The 18,198-nt window shown below is 41.1% G+C and overlaps 1 protein-coding gene and 1 pseudogene across 4 annotated transcripts in view; one reads left to right on the top strand and one right to left on the bottom strand.

Moving 5' to 3' along the window:
* Positions 1-18,198, top strand: part of LOC129764735 (transcription factor AP-2-epsilon) — a 431,999-nt gene that overhangs the window by 269,698 nt on the left and 144,103 nt on the right. For 2 of the 4 annotated variants that reach the window (XM_055764161.1, XM_055764160.1), the window contains one exon: positions 3,992-4,550. The exons of 1 other annotated variant lie outside the window; for it this stretch is intronic. In XM_055764161.1, coding sequence (XP_055620136.1) covers positions 4,506-4,550 — 45 coding nt within the window. In that variant the 5' untranslated portion in view covers positions 3,992-4,505. Of the gene's footprint in view, positions 1-3,986; positions 4,551-18,198 lie in introns of all 4 variants that reach the window. One more of the 4 variants, XM_055764162.1, reaches the window with a different exon arrangement.
* LOC129772105 (U4 spliceosomal RNA) lies at positions 7,173-7,299 on the bottom strand (annotated as a pseudogene).

The following is an 18,198-nucleotide window of genomic DNA, read 5'->3' as shown; positions in this document are numbered from 1 at the left end:
TTGAAAGTTAGGAATATCACAAGTAAACAGATTATACAGAACTGGTGATAAAACACTACCCTGAGGAACACCTGCATGGATAGGATAGATGTCGGATAATGTGTTGTTTATGCGGAGTTGAAACGTACGATTTTCCAAAAATGAAGCACAAAGCTTTACTAAGTATGAAGGGAAGCTCTTATTAATCATTTTGTAAATTAAACCTTTGTGCCATACTGTGTCAAAAGCTTTTTCTGTGTCTAGAAGAACCATGCCAGTGGATAAACGATTATTTCTATGAGCTTTTATGTTTCGTACAATTCTACAAAGTTGGTGTACTGTGGAATGTTCACTTCGGAATCCGAACTGTTCGGCAGGTATTATATTTCTATCTTCCATGTGCAAATTTAACCTTTTTTGTACAATCCTTTCGAAAATTTTACTCAAGGAACTTAAAAGGCTGATAGGTCTATAATTAGAAGGGTTGCTTATGTCCTTATTGGGTTTAGGTATAGCAATCACATTGGCATGTTTCCATGCCAATGGATGATATCCTAATTTAAAGCAACAGTTGAAAATATAAGCTATGTAAACAGTAGCTTTCTTAGGAAGCATTTTAAGAACTCGATTGCTTATTCCATCAACCACTGGGCTCTTTCTGTTTTTTGTCCTTTTGATTAGATTAGTGACTTGTCGTGGGCTCGTAAGACTCAGCTGATCATTATTATCGGGAACGAAATTTTGTAAGAAATTATTCACGGTTGTATTTACTGTTTCTTCAATAGAACTGATATTGTTTAATGTAAGTTCATGAGCAGCCGCGAAATGACTGCCAACAGCTTGTACTTTTTCTTGATCAGTGAGCAATATTTTGTCATCTGTTTTCAAGGGAGGCAAAAAACGCTGTTTATTTCTTAGTAATTTTGTAAACTTCCAAAGCCTTTGACGATTATTCAAATTTCGATTCATTTCGAGTAAGTTCTTTAACCAAATTTTATTTCTTAAAGTTTCAATTTCTGTGTTTACTTGTTTAGCTAGCGAGGCGTAAACAGCTTTCCATAGAAAGTTACGACGATTTCTTTGCCATTGTCTTCTGCAATGATTACGAAGTCTGATTAGTGATTTTATATCCGGTGTCAGACTAAGTTTATATCTATGTGGCACAGATTTGGGGATGAATAAATTGTTCGCTTCCAATATGATTGACTCTAAGTTTTGTAGTAAAGCGTCGACTTCTGAAGTTTCGTTTATTCTACTCAGTTCTAGATTGGTCAAATCGATTCTATCATGAATATGCGATTTGAAGCCATTCCAATCTGCCCTGCTATAATCAGGTATAGCATGCGGAGGGATGAAGATCGGGGTACCAACATTTATTTGCATGAATACTGGCAAATGATCCGAGGTCAATTCACTTAAAGCTGAGATGTCTTCAACATTATGAAGACCGTTACTTAGGGCAATATCAATAGTAGAAGGTAAACGATTAGGGTCGCTGGGTATGTACGTTGATGTGGGAGGATTGTGTAAAATGAATGAACCTGTCCCCAATTCATCAAATAACAAATTACCAGCTGAATTTACACGAGAGCAGTTCCAAAAACGGTGTCTGGCGTTCAAGTTGCGGCAAATGAAAAAACTTTCTCTCATCCTGGTCAGTTTTCGTACATCGCTAATGAAAGATTGAGTATCGTTGTTACTGCCGGGATTGTATACTGAGACAAAATTGATTTTTCCCGATGCACAGTCAACTGACACGCCAACTGATTCTATGAACTTGGAAGTGGAGAATGAGAGATATCTTTACGAATGACTATAGCGACTCCTCCCTTTGGTCCTTCGACCCGGTCAAAACGGTATATAGTGAAATCAGCATGAGAAAATGTCGTACTCGGTTTTAAAAATGTTGCAGATAATAAAGCTATTTGAATGTCTTTTTCAATCAATAAATTGACAAATTCATGGCTCTTTGAGATAACGCTATTCGCGTTCCAGAACAACACTTTCAGTAGATTGTAATTATCCATCACGTGGGAAACAGTAAAATGATATTATTTCAAGTATGACTTTAACTTGATCTTGTTTAGTTCTACAGACCGACAGAATGAATCATTGATAATTTGGACTACCTCGGAATGCGAGAAGAGATCTGAGCCAATGTTAGTCCTAAAACTATGGTTAGTATTAGTGTATGCCATACCCGCTTGCTGAACACGGTTCAAAGGACTCAACCCGGAACGCACTTTACTGGCGTAAGAACACTCGGGCTGTTGGGCATCATGTATCTTAGTGGACAGTTTAGCTTCGAGGGAAGGGAACTGATCTTGGCGAAGCATGAAGGTGTTCTTTGTCGAGACTTTCCGTTGGTTGATGGAACTTCTTGCTTTGATGAATTCAATACGTTTAGCGCACTCTGAATAATTCGCCGTGTGGTTGAGTTTACAGTTGGCACACTTCAGTACTTCTTGGGATAGTTTATCTTCCTTGCTGGAGCGATTGGCTGTTAGAGGACATTTCTCTGTTGAATGAGTTTCACCACACTTTACACATCTTGGGGGTCTGAAACAATGTGTTGAACCATGCCCAAACATTTGGCAGTTGTGGCACTGGATAGGTACGTTATTTTTTCTGGAGTAATATTCCCAATTGACGATGCTGTGGTGAACGGACTTGATTTTCCCGAGGTCGTTGATTTGGATTGATCCTTTACGAAAGTAAAGTAGGTACAGTGCATGATCAGTGTACTTCTGTTTTTTGAGCATCATCTTGCGAATCTGGAACGGTTTAACCTCCACTTTAACTAATGCTGAGGCAACATCATCGACTTCCATGTCATGTAATCCTGATAGTACGATTTTGGTCGTTTTCTCCTCGTCAAGGACATATGTGAAAAAGTGAACCTTTTGCTTTTTCAGATGATCAATTAGCATCTTGTAGTCTCCTGTCTAATAGACATACACGTTGATTCCGGACGAAGTTCGTTTGGTGTTGAATATTGAAACACCAGAATGCAGGATCTTTCCATGTGCATCAGGAAGACTAAGCTCCGTCAATGTAATAAGCGGAATCTTAACCTTTTTGGTCGAACTCGGCTTGGGAGAATGGTTATTGGGAACTTCTTTGTCACCAATGTCTTGAAGCGGCGAATATCCATTGTTCACACTCACCGAAGAGAGGTTATGTGAACTTTTGCTCACCTCGTGGCGTGGTGATACTGTGTCGTTATAGTCCATTTAGGAGTCTCGTGACGGATCACAATATTTCTGCTTCGGCATTCTGTCTAGAACATCAGATTCTGAATTGTTGGCGGGTTGAACCCGCTTTTTGGACTTTCTCAGTGTAGTTTCACTATCCGTTTTTCGTAACACACGAGGAAATGTTAAGTCGAAAAACAATAGAGTGCTATATAATAAACCACACAATAGAGCTCAGCACAACGAACTGTTCACTACAGCAGTCACGAGAGGAGTCGGAGGCTTCTGAAAAAAAGGATGTTTTACTCGTAACATATTTGTGTGTAAATTCTCGTGTTTGACATGTCAAGAATGGAAGAATGATGGATTTCGTTTTCCCCAACTCAATATTTGAGCCCTGCAACGAATCAAATAAATAGAAAGAAAAAAAAAGGTAAAGAAAGAGGGAAGTTCTGAAGGGCGCCTCCCTTCTTTTTGATACTCTGTTACTTCGCCTGAAATAAACATGTAATCAAGAAGAAATAATCATTAATAAAGATACATTGTGGCTTTGCTACAGGGGACCAATCTAGTTCCATTCGATGATAAACTCATTTTGAAAGAAAATTACGGTAATATGAGACAACCCTTTATGTCCATCACATGACTTCATTGCACCTAACGAGTACTTCATTTAAAAACCCATCAGCGCGAACCCTGCATTGGCGATGATCTCCCCCAACCATCTCGCGACTACTCTTCTCTTAATTCCATCGCAATAATCACCTTAATCCAAATAACCACCTTGCTAACTAAGTATTTTGTTTGTTCTAGGTAAGACGGCAATGAAAGCTTAATTTTCGCACCTTCCACTCCCCTCTTGATCACATCCGAGCATCCATCCCCGCTCCGGGGGCCAGTGATGAACCAGTCCGCGCGGTCCATTGCTCTGCTTATGCTGCTGCCGCCGCCACTCTAAGTACATTATAGGGTAGCCCCATGATAATCACTATAATCTTCCATTGCGGTGGATTAAATATCCGCTGAGTGGCAAGTGGCAAAAAAAAAGTGTTTATACGCAAAGAAAAACGAGGGAGAGTACCCAGCGAACCCCTTCCACGTGTTCGAATCTCTTTCTCGCTCTCACGAGAGCGTACGCAGCATCGCATTGGCAGCATCGAACGCACTCCAGAGAGAGGAATCACGAATGTGAAACATATCGATAGGAACAGCATAACCAACAAACCAACATAAACAACCCAACCGGGCACAGCATAAATCTAAGACGCACATTACTGAACGAAACCGGTACGAGAGAGCTTTACCGAGCTGGACGAACCAAAACCCCGCGGCATGACGTTTCGTTGTGTTCCCTCTTACGACGCCAGCGCTCAATGGGTAAGTGCGAAGCTTTCGAGATTGTTTTTGTTTTTCCTTTCTTTTTTTTCGGGTGGAACTTTCCGCCGTATGGTTTGAGCTGAAAATCTGCAGATGTCTCTGTCGTCGCGGGAGGAAACAGGAAACCGGGGCACTTTGCGTGGGTGCAACAGTGGGTGGGATCAATGATACGTTAGAAGCAAAGATATGTTAGAAGCAATTATCGATTTCCTAATTGTGTCAGTTCGTTCTGCATTTCTGGAAATATTCCAACGAATACCATAATCATTTACACTTAACGACATCATTCGCTTAATTAAACATAACTGTTCTCACTAAATGAGCCGATTTACAGATTCTGTTCTTCAAACGACAGCCACCACAAATCCTCCAATGCATTCGCACTTATTAATATGACCTGCTCATTTCCCGCAAAACGGTTAATCTGTTCCCGGTAAGCGAGGCCTCACCGAATTTATGTACTACTTGACCCCTTCGCTTCTTCCGAGCCAACCAGTCAGTCCGCGAATTTGATGTCACAAATGTCACTTTCCGTCAGCGCGATCGCCATTAAACTCATTCAACTTCGGACTTAGAGGTGATGTACCAGGCAAACACTTTTGGCACCCGGCTGGAACTCGACCGTATTCGGCGCGTAATAAACCTTTTCGTTTCTCCCCATCTTGTTTGTTTTTTTTTTGCGCGCGCCCCGAGTATAGCTGTTCAAGCCAATTTGCTAAAACTTTACGACAATGTTTTACTTACTTTTGGCTATACCCGCGGATGCTCACCGGAGAGCTCGTTTCTTTTGGCAAGCGATGTCACACGCATTAAAACGCAACGCAAGAATCCCAACAAGTGCTACCCCAACTGGGCAGCTTCACAGGAACAAAACCTCGGGAGAATGAGCCCATAAAAGCTAATTTACTAGCACATTTAAAATTATTTACCACTCCTCTTAGTTGACCCCGTTTCGTGTTGGTGGACCGTCCGATGTTGGCACAACTGTTGCAGCAATTTCACCGAAATCCGTTTGTTTTCGGTTACCGATAATGATCTCCAGCAGTCCAGCGCGTTCCCTCGCGAAAAGACACACACCAGTCGGTCGTCACACGCCGCCAGGATGGAATGATTAATAGGGTTTGCGGAAATTATTCCTGCGTTAATTAATTTTACCACTCTCCGATTTCCTGATCGTATCGATAAAAAAAACTCGATATGGCACACAAATTTCAGTGATCGTTTAATTTTTTTTTTGTCTGTGTTTCAACTTCAATTCTTGCGGTGGAGATATGGCTTTTGCGGTTCTTTATATGGCCCCTTGTCGCGAGGGGAGACACAACACCGATAAATATTCTTATCTGAATGAGCTTTTTGATGATCCGCGAAAACTCTTCGGCGGTTTTTGCTGATTTTTTTTTCTCACACAGTTTTGACGTTTAGATCGGTCGATTTAACATATGTGCAACATGTAATGTAAACGGCGCGCCGTTTGAGGTCCTGAACACGGAGTTCCCGCCGGGATTGAGAGAGAGCGTATTCAGCGCGAACAATATGTGGATAAAGCGGACATTATTTAGGTGTTAATGGAGAAAGTGATATTCACTGCCGATTTTATTGGTAACGAGGGAAATTTAATGTGTAAATTATGGAATGGATTCTTTTTTTGGATATTCTTCAAATACTAAGATAGTATTTTATTGCCACAGTTGAAAAGAAATATATAGATTCTTTCGAAAAACTTTTTATTCATCACGTGAGCTGTATAACAATGACCTGTCTAAGGCAGATATAGCACTGTTAGTATTAGAAAAGTGATATTTTTTGTAAATGAGTTTCCACACCACAATACTACCAAACTATTATATCGTTACGAGGTGTAGTTTGTTTTAGTTTGTTATTATATAGCTACGAGATGACGACGTTTGAAAAAGCAAGGTTTTGAAATCTTACGATATATGTGTTGGGTATAGAGGATCGTTGGAGGAAAAACGCAGTTGAAAATTTGGGGAGTCTCCACTTTTAATTTTCATAAAACACGTAACATTTAACACATATATTTTACACACTAATAAAACATTAAAATTAACACGTAATGGAATGAACGAGCGTGCTGTGTTGGCATCCGACGGTGAGAAGGACTTGGGACCGACTGACCTTCGATGATCATCGATCACTTATCGGTTATCTCGTTGCTCTCTCTCTTATCATCTGGAGCTTTTGAAAACGAGCTTTAGTTGACGAGATGAGAACTGACCGCAACCGGGCGAAATAGGGTCGGTATCATCATCCAACAATATGAAAAAACCGAGGTGATAAAATATTAAATATTGAAAACGAAAACACAATATGTGATTTGAATGGAACTCAGCGAAAGAAGTGAATTAGTGACACCGGGTAAGTAAAATTCTGTGCAGGCAATTCTGATATAAAAGACACTCCACATTGTGGAAAAAAATAGAAGCTGATGGATGTAAAAAAACACTGACTGAAATCAACGTAAATAACATAATTGAAGAACATATGTCATATTTAATGAAGGGATGAGTGAGCACACGAACTTACAAAACAAAAGTTGTGCTGGTTTCTACAATTTTTGATTAACAGAAATGTGTCAAGTGCATAAAAAAAACATTTCATGAAGAAGTTAGTGATCTGCAACATCTTTGCAAAATTAGACATTCGCTAAAAAGATGAACACGTTTTCAACTAGCAATAATCGCACCTCGGATAAATCTCATTGGTTACGATATCGCCACTGCGCAGAGCTAAGGTGAACACGTGTTCTCTGTCAAACTATTTTTTTTTATTTATTTGAGAATTAGTTCGTTCTTCCGAACCAGAAATGAGTGCATTAGCCATGCTGAAAGCGTGACATAAGATTCTTGTACTTGGACTGTCTTACCATGAATTTTAATGGATCTATAAAAAAATTCATGGTAAGACAGTTATGCCTAGAATATCAAAAAGGGACAATTGAGCTTGATGGTGGTTTTTTAGAAGCTGGGAACAAACAAAAACGGAAGATTAGGCATGAAAATATCGTTTTTGAAAAAAAGTGAAAATTGTCAATAAGTAACATGGGACAACTATGCGTAGAAAGTCAGCATAGTTGAGATATAATTTTTTTTCGTAGCAACACTTCTCTGTTACACAGACGTTTTCTGTAATTGCGGAAAATGGTAAATACGCTATTAACTTGTAAGTCAATCGAAACAGGAAGACATGAATTTATCGATTATAGCATTCTAGTGAAGTTTCGGAGAAAATTCACCATCTTTACATAAATGGCAATTTCTCATCTGTCTTTTGATAAGCAATAAGACATTTGTTGGCGGAAGTAAAACCCAGTTAATAGCAGTGTATTTATCTGCTTCAAGGCTGCAAAAAGAAGTTATAATAAGATTTTTATAACAATTTTGGGCATTAGCACAACTTACAATTTAGTGCATTAATTCACTTTTGGGGATTAGAAACCACATAACATAAAATAATAAATTTTCGCCACGGAAGTGGGATGTAATATCTAGAATAACAAAGTGTAGATTAACAAACTACACTACACTAGGCATTTTAACAAATTCATACGGGTTCATAAACAAAATTACTCCACTCTACTTAACACCAAGATCAATGCGGTCGATCATACAATTCATCCCGATCCACTCGCTACGCTTTTCCTCATCGGTGATGAGATCTAAGTCACCTTCCGTGATCTCCCTCGTCGCTTCCTCAAAACCACTTCAGCTGACGGCGAATGATCAGCCGGTATTCTCTTAGCCATCGCTTCCAGAAGATGTCTAGCTGGTCCTGGATGTCCACCCATAGTGCCTGGAGCTTTCAGTGCTGATATCGAATGCCTCTAGCCGGTACCTCTGCCCCACTTGAACTTTCGAGAAGAAAATAGTTCGGTGTCGAGCTTCCATTTCTTTCGAGTCTAACGGCAAGTACGTCAGAGACCTAGAGTTAACCATACTCTCTGACTTCTCAACCAAAGTCCCAAGTCCTTTCTCATCAAGCTTTCCCAGGCGAAATTAAGTTCCATTTGCACTGCGAACAGGTGAAGTCGTCAGGCTGTACACAACCTTAAGGTGGACCGCACGTACCGTGAGGTAGGTAAAGAGGGCGACCCACCTCTTCACGCTGGCTCTTCCTTGCCTCATCGACACCGGTCCGAAATAGTTCAATCCACTGAAGCTAAACGACTTGCATGTAATGTTCCCATCGGAGGATTGTGCGGTCGAGCTTGGCAAAGTTTGCAGAACTAGCACTCACGACTGCATCTTCGCTTCGCTTCGCATCGGCTGTGTTCGCAGATTAGGAATTTCAAACTGCTGGCGAATTTCGTTGAAGACGGTCTCTGAGTTCGCTTGTTTGTACTTCCGGTGGAACAGGTCTACCACCAGCGAAGTGATCTCACTTCTCTTGGGAAGGATCACCGGGTATCGCAGATTGTAAGATACTTGCTTGGCTGCCTCAATACGTCCGGTCAGTCGCATGACTCCGTTCTCGTTCAACCTTGGAACAAGTTTGTACAGGGAGCTACTCTTCTGAAACGGTTGCATGTCGCATCTCGCCACCGATTTGTTTTTCGCGAGTTTCTTCATCTCACCTGGAAACGATTGCCACTGCACCTGCTGCATGATCGCCGCTTCCGCTGCCTGGAACTCTTCCTGTAGCAAGTCACCGGATATTTTGCTACGCTCTCTGCTGAAATTGTTGACGAAGCGCAGCAAGTAGGCAACGGTACGATGTAGTCTCTCCCATTTGGAGAATCTTTCGAACTGGATAACAGGCTCGTACGCGAGGTGTTACAGGACAGAAGCTGGTATCTCCTTCGTCTCGATGCTGGGCATCACTGGTGAAGTCGGCCATGCATCTTCTGGGTGCTTCAGGAACTCTAGTCCCGAGAACCAGTGGCTATCGGTTCTGAAATATGGGCCTTTTCCCCACTTGGTCCTTTCATCGTCCGGGTTGAACGCTGAAGGCACGTATATCCACTCCTCCACGTTGCTAGTTTCCAGAATCTCGACTACCCTGTGGGCAACGAACGGTCGATTGTTGCGTGGATTCGCCCGGATCCAGGAAAGCGCCGTAGTGTTGTCTGTCCACAAGAAACGCTCCGTGATGGGAAGGGTATGGTTTTCCTGGACGAACTTCAGCATCCGTGCACCGAGCACGCAACCCTGCAGTTCGAGCCTGATATGGACATAGGCTTCAACGGTACCACTTTCGCCTTCGCTGCAACCAAAATTTTAAGTTAGTTGGAATTCGTCGCTCCTTCGAAATAGAATCTCGGAATGCGAATTGTTGGAATGAATTGCATCATCTTCACCATTCTCGCCAGCGATCCAGCTCAGCGTCCTGGATTTGCTCGTCCCAGTTGGTTTCGGTGCGCCACAACTCCTGGAGAAGTACCTCGCCGTGAATCAGGAACGTTGCTAGTAGTCCAAATAGGTTGAATAGTGTCATCATACAGCGCAACACCTCTCGTTTCGTTGAACGAGTACCGCTCTCGTGCGCGTACCTCCTCGCTCATGTGTGTCGAGAAGCATAGTGTTCGCTGGCATCCATCGCATTCCGAAAATTCTCTCAGTGTGCTGCTTGTCGACCAGGTCGATGTTCTCGCCTTCGTCAGTCACGGGTTCCCCCAGAGGCTCCAGTACTGCTTTGCTGTTCGAGTTCCAATTTCTCAAAACTAAACCACCCTGGCGATGGATGGTGTGCACCTCTGCTGCAATCTTAATCGCTTTCTTTTCATCTCCGAAGATAATCATCGACGTGGTAGTGTCGACTATCCGCTGCGCAGCCTGAGAGTATTGCTGGGCATGTTACTTGGCGTTTAAGTTGTTTGTTTGCTCCAGTAGATGCAGGACTAGCTGATCCGGATCCATCTCCTTCCCTGATCTTCAGCGGCAGAGTCAACGACAGATGGTCCAGCCCAACCAGAATCCAAGGCGTTATTATGGTAACTCTGCAGCGGCAACTACTTCAAGTATTCGAAGCGATTCACTGCCACCTCCCGCGGCTACGGGCTGTCGGATATTCCTAACTCCTTCACCTCTTTCGATCAGCGTTAGTTAAGATCCTTCATCGAGAAAGGCGAAAATATTCACCTGGCCGTTGTTCCCGTAGAGAGTAACCGGAACAATCCCGGAGAGTACGCTCGAACTCTTTCTGCTTCACTTTGTCCTGTCCCTACTCTCTTCCTTATTTCCTTCTGCCGTCCAACTAATACGAATGCACGCTCGCGGCATCCTCGACGACTTGCTGCATGTAAGCACAGAACATGGTCAGGTCTACGTTGCCAACGTCTGTACCCTGCCCATGTTTGGTTCTTGGTTCTAGTTCTTGGAGAAGTGTAGGATTCGACAGCTCGTTCGCTCCTACGATGTGGTCGCACAGTGCTTGAATCGCAGTCCCGTAATCGATGAGTCCCTCAAGTCGGTCCGATCTCGGGGCTAGATTTGACCGAATTTTCTGGAGCAAAGCATTGCAAAGCGTCCATGTCACATTTGCAGCGTCTCGATGACCTGCGGGACCGTACAGGGTATCACGATCCGACTTCTTACACTTTCGAGCGCACTGTCGTTCAGCAGGAGCAGGAGATGAATATCGGCCATTCTGCTGGACCCCCGGTGAATGTTGGCAGATCTCTGGCAAGGGACTGCCGAGCTACGAGCTGTTGCGATGTTGGAACTAGTTGGGACAACTATTGATCTCTCCTTCAAAACATCGTAACTCAAAATGCAGATGTCTGATTAAAATATGATGTTTTACAATGTTGTTGGAAAAGCAATTGGCTACTTAGAAAAAAATAACATATGAAATACACTGTGGAAATTTTTTTCTCAAAAATTGAATTTAAAATTCAAAACTTTTATATCTCAAAACACCCCCTCTTCGATATGTTTTTTTAAATTTTTGTTGGAATTGTACGTGAAATATAAGAAAATGCATCCCGCTGTTGCTGTTGCTGTTTGACTAAGCAGATTCTAATATTCATATTACTTTTCTTAAATGGTTACGATTTCACAAAGTATTGAAATTTCATAAATTTTCAAGAAATCATATCTCTATTTTGATGAGTTCGGTACAGCACCAACAGTTTTCCAATAAAAATGTACAAAAACATATCGAAGGGTGGATTAAGATTTTTTAACAGTGTATTTTGAATGTGATTTTTGCTAAATGGCCAATTAATTTTCCAACAGCTATGTTAAACATCATATTTTAATCAGACATCTGGATTTGAGCAGTGCCACAAATTATCAAAATTGATTCACGAATGAAGGAATTAGTATTTTCCCAGTGTCGCATGAATTCTCTTCTGTTTAAACTCAACACCATATCTGTCATAATGAGTATAACACATGAGTCGAGACGCGTGAACTTTTTTCTGGTATATTGAACGAAAACAGCATGAACGAATTTCGGAAAGCCTGCTTTCAGGCACTTTCATTACTGTCAATAATTTAATGTGATTATCACGAAAGTTAAGTTGATCTTCATCGCTTGCAGTGAGTTTTTATTGAAAACGTGTTCGATGTCCATATTTAGAACAAAAGCGAAGACCAAGAATCCGGAAAAGGCAACATTAGTTTTTGTGAGCGTTGACTGTTGTTCGGTGTTGAGCGTATCATTAAACCGGAAATCAAAACAAGATTATGTTCGTTTTCGGCTCACCCATTGCCCATTGTTATTGTCACTCATTGCTCATATAATGGGGGATGTATGCCATTTCCGGCCAATCGGGAGTAAATTCATAAAACATAGCAACAGTTATCTATACATTATATTGCCGAAGTCGTCAAAAACAAGAATTTGGAGTGATGAATGACCATGCTTTACCTTTAATCGATTTCGCTCTCAATTGGTTGACGTTGAATGTTATGCTTTGATTTTCACTAACACGCAATGATCTTCAATTTCTACGTTACGAATACCATAACGAAAATGAAGATGCAAATGAAAAATGAACTTCATGGCAAGCTGATGTTGATGTTCATTCCACTGGTGTTCATTGATAGTGTTGTTTCATGTTTATCGACTCTCGCTTGAGCAGTAGGTTATCAATACAACGCATGCTGAAATTCGCCGTATTTGAGTGTCGTGAAGGTGAATATTTTCGACACTGATTTTGAGTTAGATTTTTTTAAAGAAAGATCAATGATTTTGTATACGCCCTTTTCAAAAGTCAGTCATAATTTAAATTGGTGATATTATAATGAAAATTATGATTTTAGGTAGCTTTCATAATAAGTACCAAGTTTCAAAAAAATCGGAGAAGATCGGGTCGAAATTTCCTGTCTTCTGGCCGTTTTGGCGTGGAATTTCTCTATGTTTACTCTTTGGGATTTGATTGGATACTCTAGCCGCTTTTTCTTGTGTTAATCCTTTCAAGTATGAAAATGAGTCAAAATTTCTAATTCGTTGTCGACATCTTAATCAGTAACATATTTTATTACTGTTATTGCCCAATGACGAGTTCTTAAGGACAATTCACCCAAGGTTGATTGACGATCAAAAACGACTTGAACTCACAAAAAACTTATCTCAAACAAAGCGGACTTCATCTGAACACGCTTTAAAATTTGCACAATATCGCAACCCCACAATCAGTCTTATACAAATTTCACACTATAAGCAACTTTAAGATTATATTTTATATATTTTATATATTTTATTTTATTTTATTCACATTTATGAAAAAAAAACTAACTGACCCGACAAACGTTGTTCTGCCATATAAATTGTTTCTAATGAACATTTTGGTTGATAAATACAAAATAACTAATATATGGTAGGTGTTTCTAAATTGTTTTAACGATCTACGTGATCGATAAAATAGAACGAATGAAACGATTTGAATGAAAGTGTGTTTGATGTTTATGCTGGCGGAAATGACTGTGCGATAATCAAACGTGAAACACTCGTGACTCATCTATTATATCTTTTTCTATTGTGTTCTATTAAGAAGAAAAATGTCGTTGCGGAGCAACTCAGATATATCAGTGCAACCAAACATTTCATGGCGTATCTTTCCGAGTATGATTACGGCCCATTCTTTTAAGAAGACACGAATACGTGGGTATGGGATCTATTACATAGTGTGGAATGGAGTGCTACAGACGATGACCGCAGACGAAAATAAAAAGAAACAAACTACACATTCTTAAATAAATGTATGTAAACAATGTAAAACAACAGATGCTAAATATATGTAAAAAATGAAAATTATTACTCGATGACTTTGAATACTCAAAATACATAGTTCTAACCCTAACTTAACTATTTTTCATTACAACCTCGTATTTCAGTCGATACTTTATCCATGATATAAAATTATAATCAGACACAACTTTCCTTCAAGATTTTTCCCAATTGCAGAGAATGTGTTACATACATATTTGATACGGGAAAACTAATTTTCTCTTATATTTTTTTTTTCTAAAAGCGTGTTTGGTACCCCCGAAAATTTATTATCATTTTCGCTTCATATAAATTCATATAAATAACACGAAGCTCAATGTCATTTATGTCGAATCGCATGGCAAGACTGCCACATTTGCACAACTCGGTTAAGCTTGAGTCGGATGGATTTGGAATTCCCGAGGAAATTACACTATTGATTTTCTCAAGGCGTAATTTGTCAACAAACCAAACTAAACACTGGTGTATGAGGTAATCCTCGCTTTTGCCTTTCAGACGAATACATCCAACGTGAGATCGTGTGAGATCGAGTACGTGTAATGTTGTAATAAAGCTGATTAAAACATCATTTTTTGTTTAAACACACTTGCTGCAATTCATGAAAATGCATTGCGTTTTGGTCTGGCAATAGCGAAGGCTGTGACGGCGTTGCTCATGATAGCGTCTCGCAAAAGAATGTATTCTTCATAGAAATCTTCGCCTAAACGTCGATAATGGAATGTTGGCACAGCTCAAAACATCGTAGAATGATGTTGTCCTGGCCGAGTCGAATCGTCACATACACATAAAAATACATCGAGCTCTCACCACTCTCTTGTTTGTTTCGTTCTCTCTAACCGCATGTTCATAAACATTCATTCAAAATGATAATTGACGTTCATAATGAATAATGTAACTGTGGCGAGATCTCTTTGTTTAATGTTTATGCAACATATGTCTGGGTTCGTCCAGAACGGCCAGGGAATTTTTCGTCAAAAAAATTCTTCATACTTCCATTAGTCTCACACATGTTTTAGAAATTGTCACTCAGAATACATCCAAGGCGTGTTTCTTGGCATAGAAACTACAACTGAGTACTAATAAAAATGATGCTAGTAATATTACGTTGAGGAAGCGAACGTTAGGAACGTTGGTGCCATTGAAGGAGAATATGGAGAGCGTCGTATGAACGGTATGTGTCGACAATGAACTCCAGATTATTGTTTCTCATTTCGAAGCACAATTTCTCGCCTCGTTGTTCAGTCGCTTACCATGATTCCAGTAACGTCTTCCAGTTGGTGTTCTATCAGAATTGTTGACAATAGCGTGATAATTAATTTGCGATCCGAGCATGTGTGATCTGAATAATTCATTGTACTCATTTAAAAAGGCTCGCCGGCAATGCCCCTAACTTTAGGTGAATTGAGTATGAAATGTATGAACGAAATTTCGATGAAACGAACAAAGCGCCATCTAAAGGGTGTGTCACATCAAATTGCATCACGGAAAAAACGCTGTAGAAATTCGCCCAGTAGACCAATCCTTTTGAAAATTTTAGACAGTAAAATAAAAACTATTAAACAATTTTTGGCATTTTCTTTTTATTCATACTTCGAGCCCAAGCCCGTATGCTCGCACCTTCCTCTTTACCTCGTCCATAAGGTTCTGTACAACGTCAGGTTGTAGTTTTTTTGAACAGAAATCCATTTTCTCTTGAAGTCCGCCTCCGATTTGACAACTTTTGGGTTCTTCCGGAGGACCTGCTTCATAATCGCCCAATATTTCTCTATTGGGCGAAGCTCCGGCGCGTTGGGCGGGTTCATTTCCTTTGGCACGAAGGTGACCCCGTTGGCTTCGTACCACTCCAACACGTCCTTTGAATAGTGGCACGAAGCGAGATCCGGCCAGAAGATGGTCGGGCCCTCGTGCTGCTTCAATAGTGGAAGTAAGCGCTTCTGTAGGCACTCCTTAAGGTAAACCTGCCCGTTTACCGTGCCGGTCATCACGAAGGGGGCGCTCCGCTTTCCGCAAGAGCAGATCGCTTGCCACACCATGTACTTTTTGGCAAACTTGGATAGTTTCTGCTTGAGAATCTCCTCCGGAACGCTGAATTTGTCCTCTGCGGAGAAGAACAACAGGCCCGGCAGCTGACGAAAGTCCGCTTTGAAGTATGTTTCGTCGTCCATTACCAGGCAATACGGCTTCGTCAGTATTTCGGTGTACAGCTTCCGGGCTCGCGTCTTCCCCACCATGTTTTGCCTTTCGTCGCGGTTAGGAGCCTTCTGAACCTTGTATGTACGCAGGCCCTCCCGCTGCTTGGTCCGCTGGACGAATGAACTTGACAAATTCAGCTTATTGGCGACATCCCGGACCGAACTTCTCGGATCACGTCTAAACTGCTTAACTACACGCTTGTGATCTTTTTCACTGACGGAGCATCCATTTTTGCCGTTCTTCACCTTCCGGTCGATGGTTAGGTTCTCGAAGTATCGTTTTAGTACTCTGCTGACCGTGGATTGGACGATTCCCAGCATCTTACCGATGTCCCGATGTGACAACTCCGCATTCTCGAAATGAGTGCACAGGATTAATTCACGACGCTCTTTTTCGTTCGACGACATTTTTCCAAATTTATGAAAAATTGACAGTGAAGCATGGCCAACGTGATTTATACACTCTTATCTGATTATAAGCGAAAGCTGAAGATATAATTCCTAAAAATTAAATTTCTACAGCGTTTTTTCCGTGATGCAATTTGATGTGACACACCCTCTATCATTTAGCAACGTATATAAACACGTTTTGTTTGCAAAATTTAAAAAAATAACAAAAATAAAAATTATTCAAAAATGTTATTTTTCTGTATAGGACCACCCTAATTGGTATTAAATTTGAAGTAATCGGTACCCTAGCTGTATCATATATAGTTTACGACCTATTCTCATGTCTACCAAGTTTGTTGTGCTTAGTTTCCTACAAATCGGTCAAGCCGTTTCGGAGGAGTTCAACCACGAACATCGTGACACGAGATTTTTATATATATAGAAGATATTTCCACGAGCTATTTCTTGCCAATGCGTGGTAGCATATTCTCTGCGATCTGCAAATTTCCCATAAAAATACGCATATCTTTAATAAGCACAATAACGATCAAAAAATTGGTAATAAATCCAATGTTCGTTTCATTTCTTCCGATCAATGTATGATCCACTGCCCTTTGACCCTGATCAAACATAGTTGCAATGTAACAATTTTCCTTCTAAATTTCGCATGACGCTCTCGCTTTTCACCTTTACGCGGGGCGCTCAGGTGTTCATTGTGCATTCTTATGATCAGATCACGAGCGTGACTCCGCGCGAATCTAAATACCCTGCATCCATAATCTAACCGCAGCCGTGGAGTCGCACGAGGCTGCAACAATCCGAAGGTGCTTACGCTTTAATTTCTCGCGACCGCTGCGCACTTGCTTTGAACCACGCGTCGTAGCCTTTTGAGCATACACACACGAAAAAAAAAAACACCCAACATGTGCGCCATATCGGGTTCAATTTATTTATGTGCATTCTATTTGGTTTGCACGAATGGGTCTTTTGGGTTGAATGCATACGACGTGAATTATTTACGGGCTACGATGGTTCGCAATGGTTCCATTCCTATCCCAAATGATAAGAGTGTGCTAAATTCCGTTGATTCCGGTCCCTTATCCGAGCTGCTGGTGGGAGGGAGGCAAGCCTGGGAAATTAGTCGCCGTAAACGCATGTAATTAAATTGAAACGTCGTCCGAAATGTGGGTCTATTAAAAGTCACGCCTCCCCTTCCGAGAATGTCGCGCTCATTAGCGACCGGACCAAATGAGCCGAAGGAGGCTCATCTTATCATCTCTTGCAATTTCGAAATAATAAAAATTAGTGTTATCTCAGCCACCGTTCGGGGTCTATTTTGCGTTTGCGCGTTAGTACTTGAAATTTGACGCCTGGACCTCGGCAGCCTCGGCTAGTTAAAGCGCTCGTCCTGCGTTCGAGTGATCCCAACAACGTCGCGGCAGCATACGCTAATCAGCAGAACATGAGCACTGCTTTTGGCCGACGATCTTTTCCATTTTTTTTTCTCTCTCTCTCTCTCGCTTGTCTCCCGTTCCTCAACTGCTATGTTTCTGTTTTAGTGGGCCGGGGTAAATAAAAATTAAAATGAAATAAAGGTAATTAAGGCCGAAAGGAAGAGCGGAGTGAAAAACGACCATAAAAATAATCTGTAAAAAGCATTTATATTTAATTACGCGTCAGCATCACCTTTAATTAATATAATTTCGCCAAGCCAAGTACTGCCAAGTTTGAACTGCTTTTATGATCCACAACGAGGAACGCAAGTGAAACTTTCGGTTTTTGTTCGGATGGGATGGAAAGGACCTCCCTGAAATAAGTATGCCTTCCTAGGTTCTGCCCGATAACCGGCCGAACCCTCCGATTTGTTGCATCAT

Source organism: Toxorhynchites rutilus, chromosome 2 (genome assembly GCF_029784135.1).
Source record: "Toxorhynchites rutilus septentrionalis strain SRP chromosome 2, ASM2978413v1, whole genome shotgun sequence".
NCBI classification, from domain to species: Eukaryota; Metazoa; Arthropoda; class Insecta; order Diptera; family Culicidae; genus Toxorhynchites; species Toxorhynchites rutilus.
This window is presented reverse-complemented; position numbering and strand designations above follow the sequence as displayed.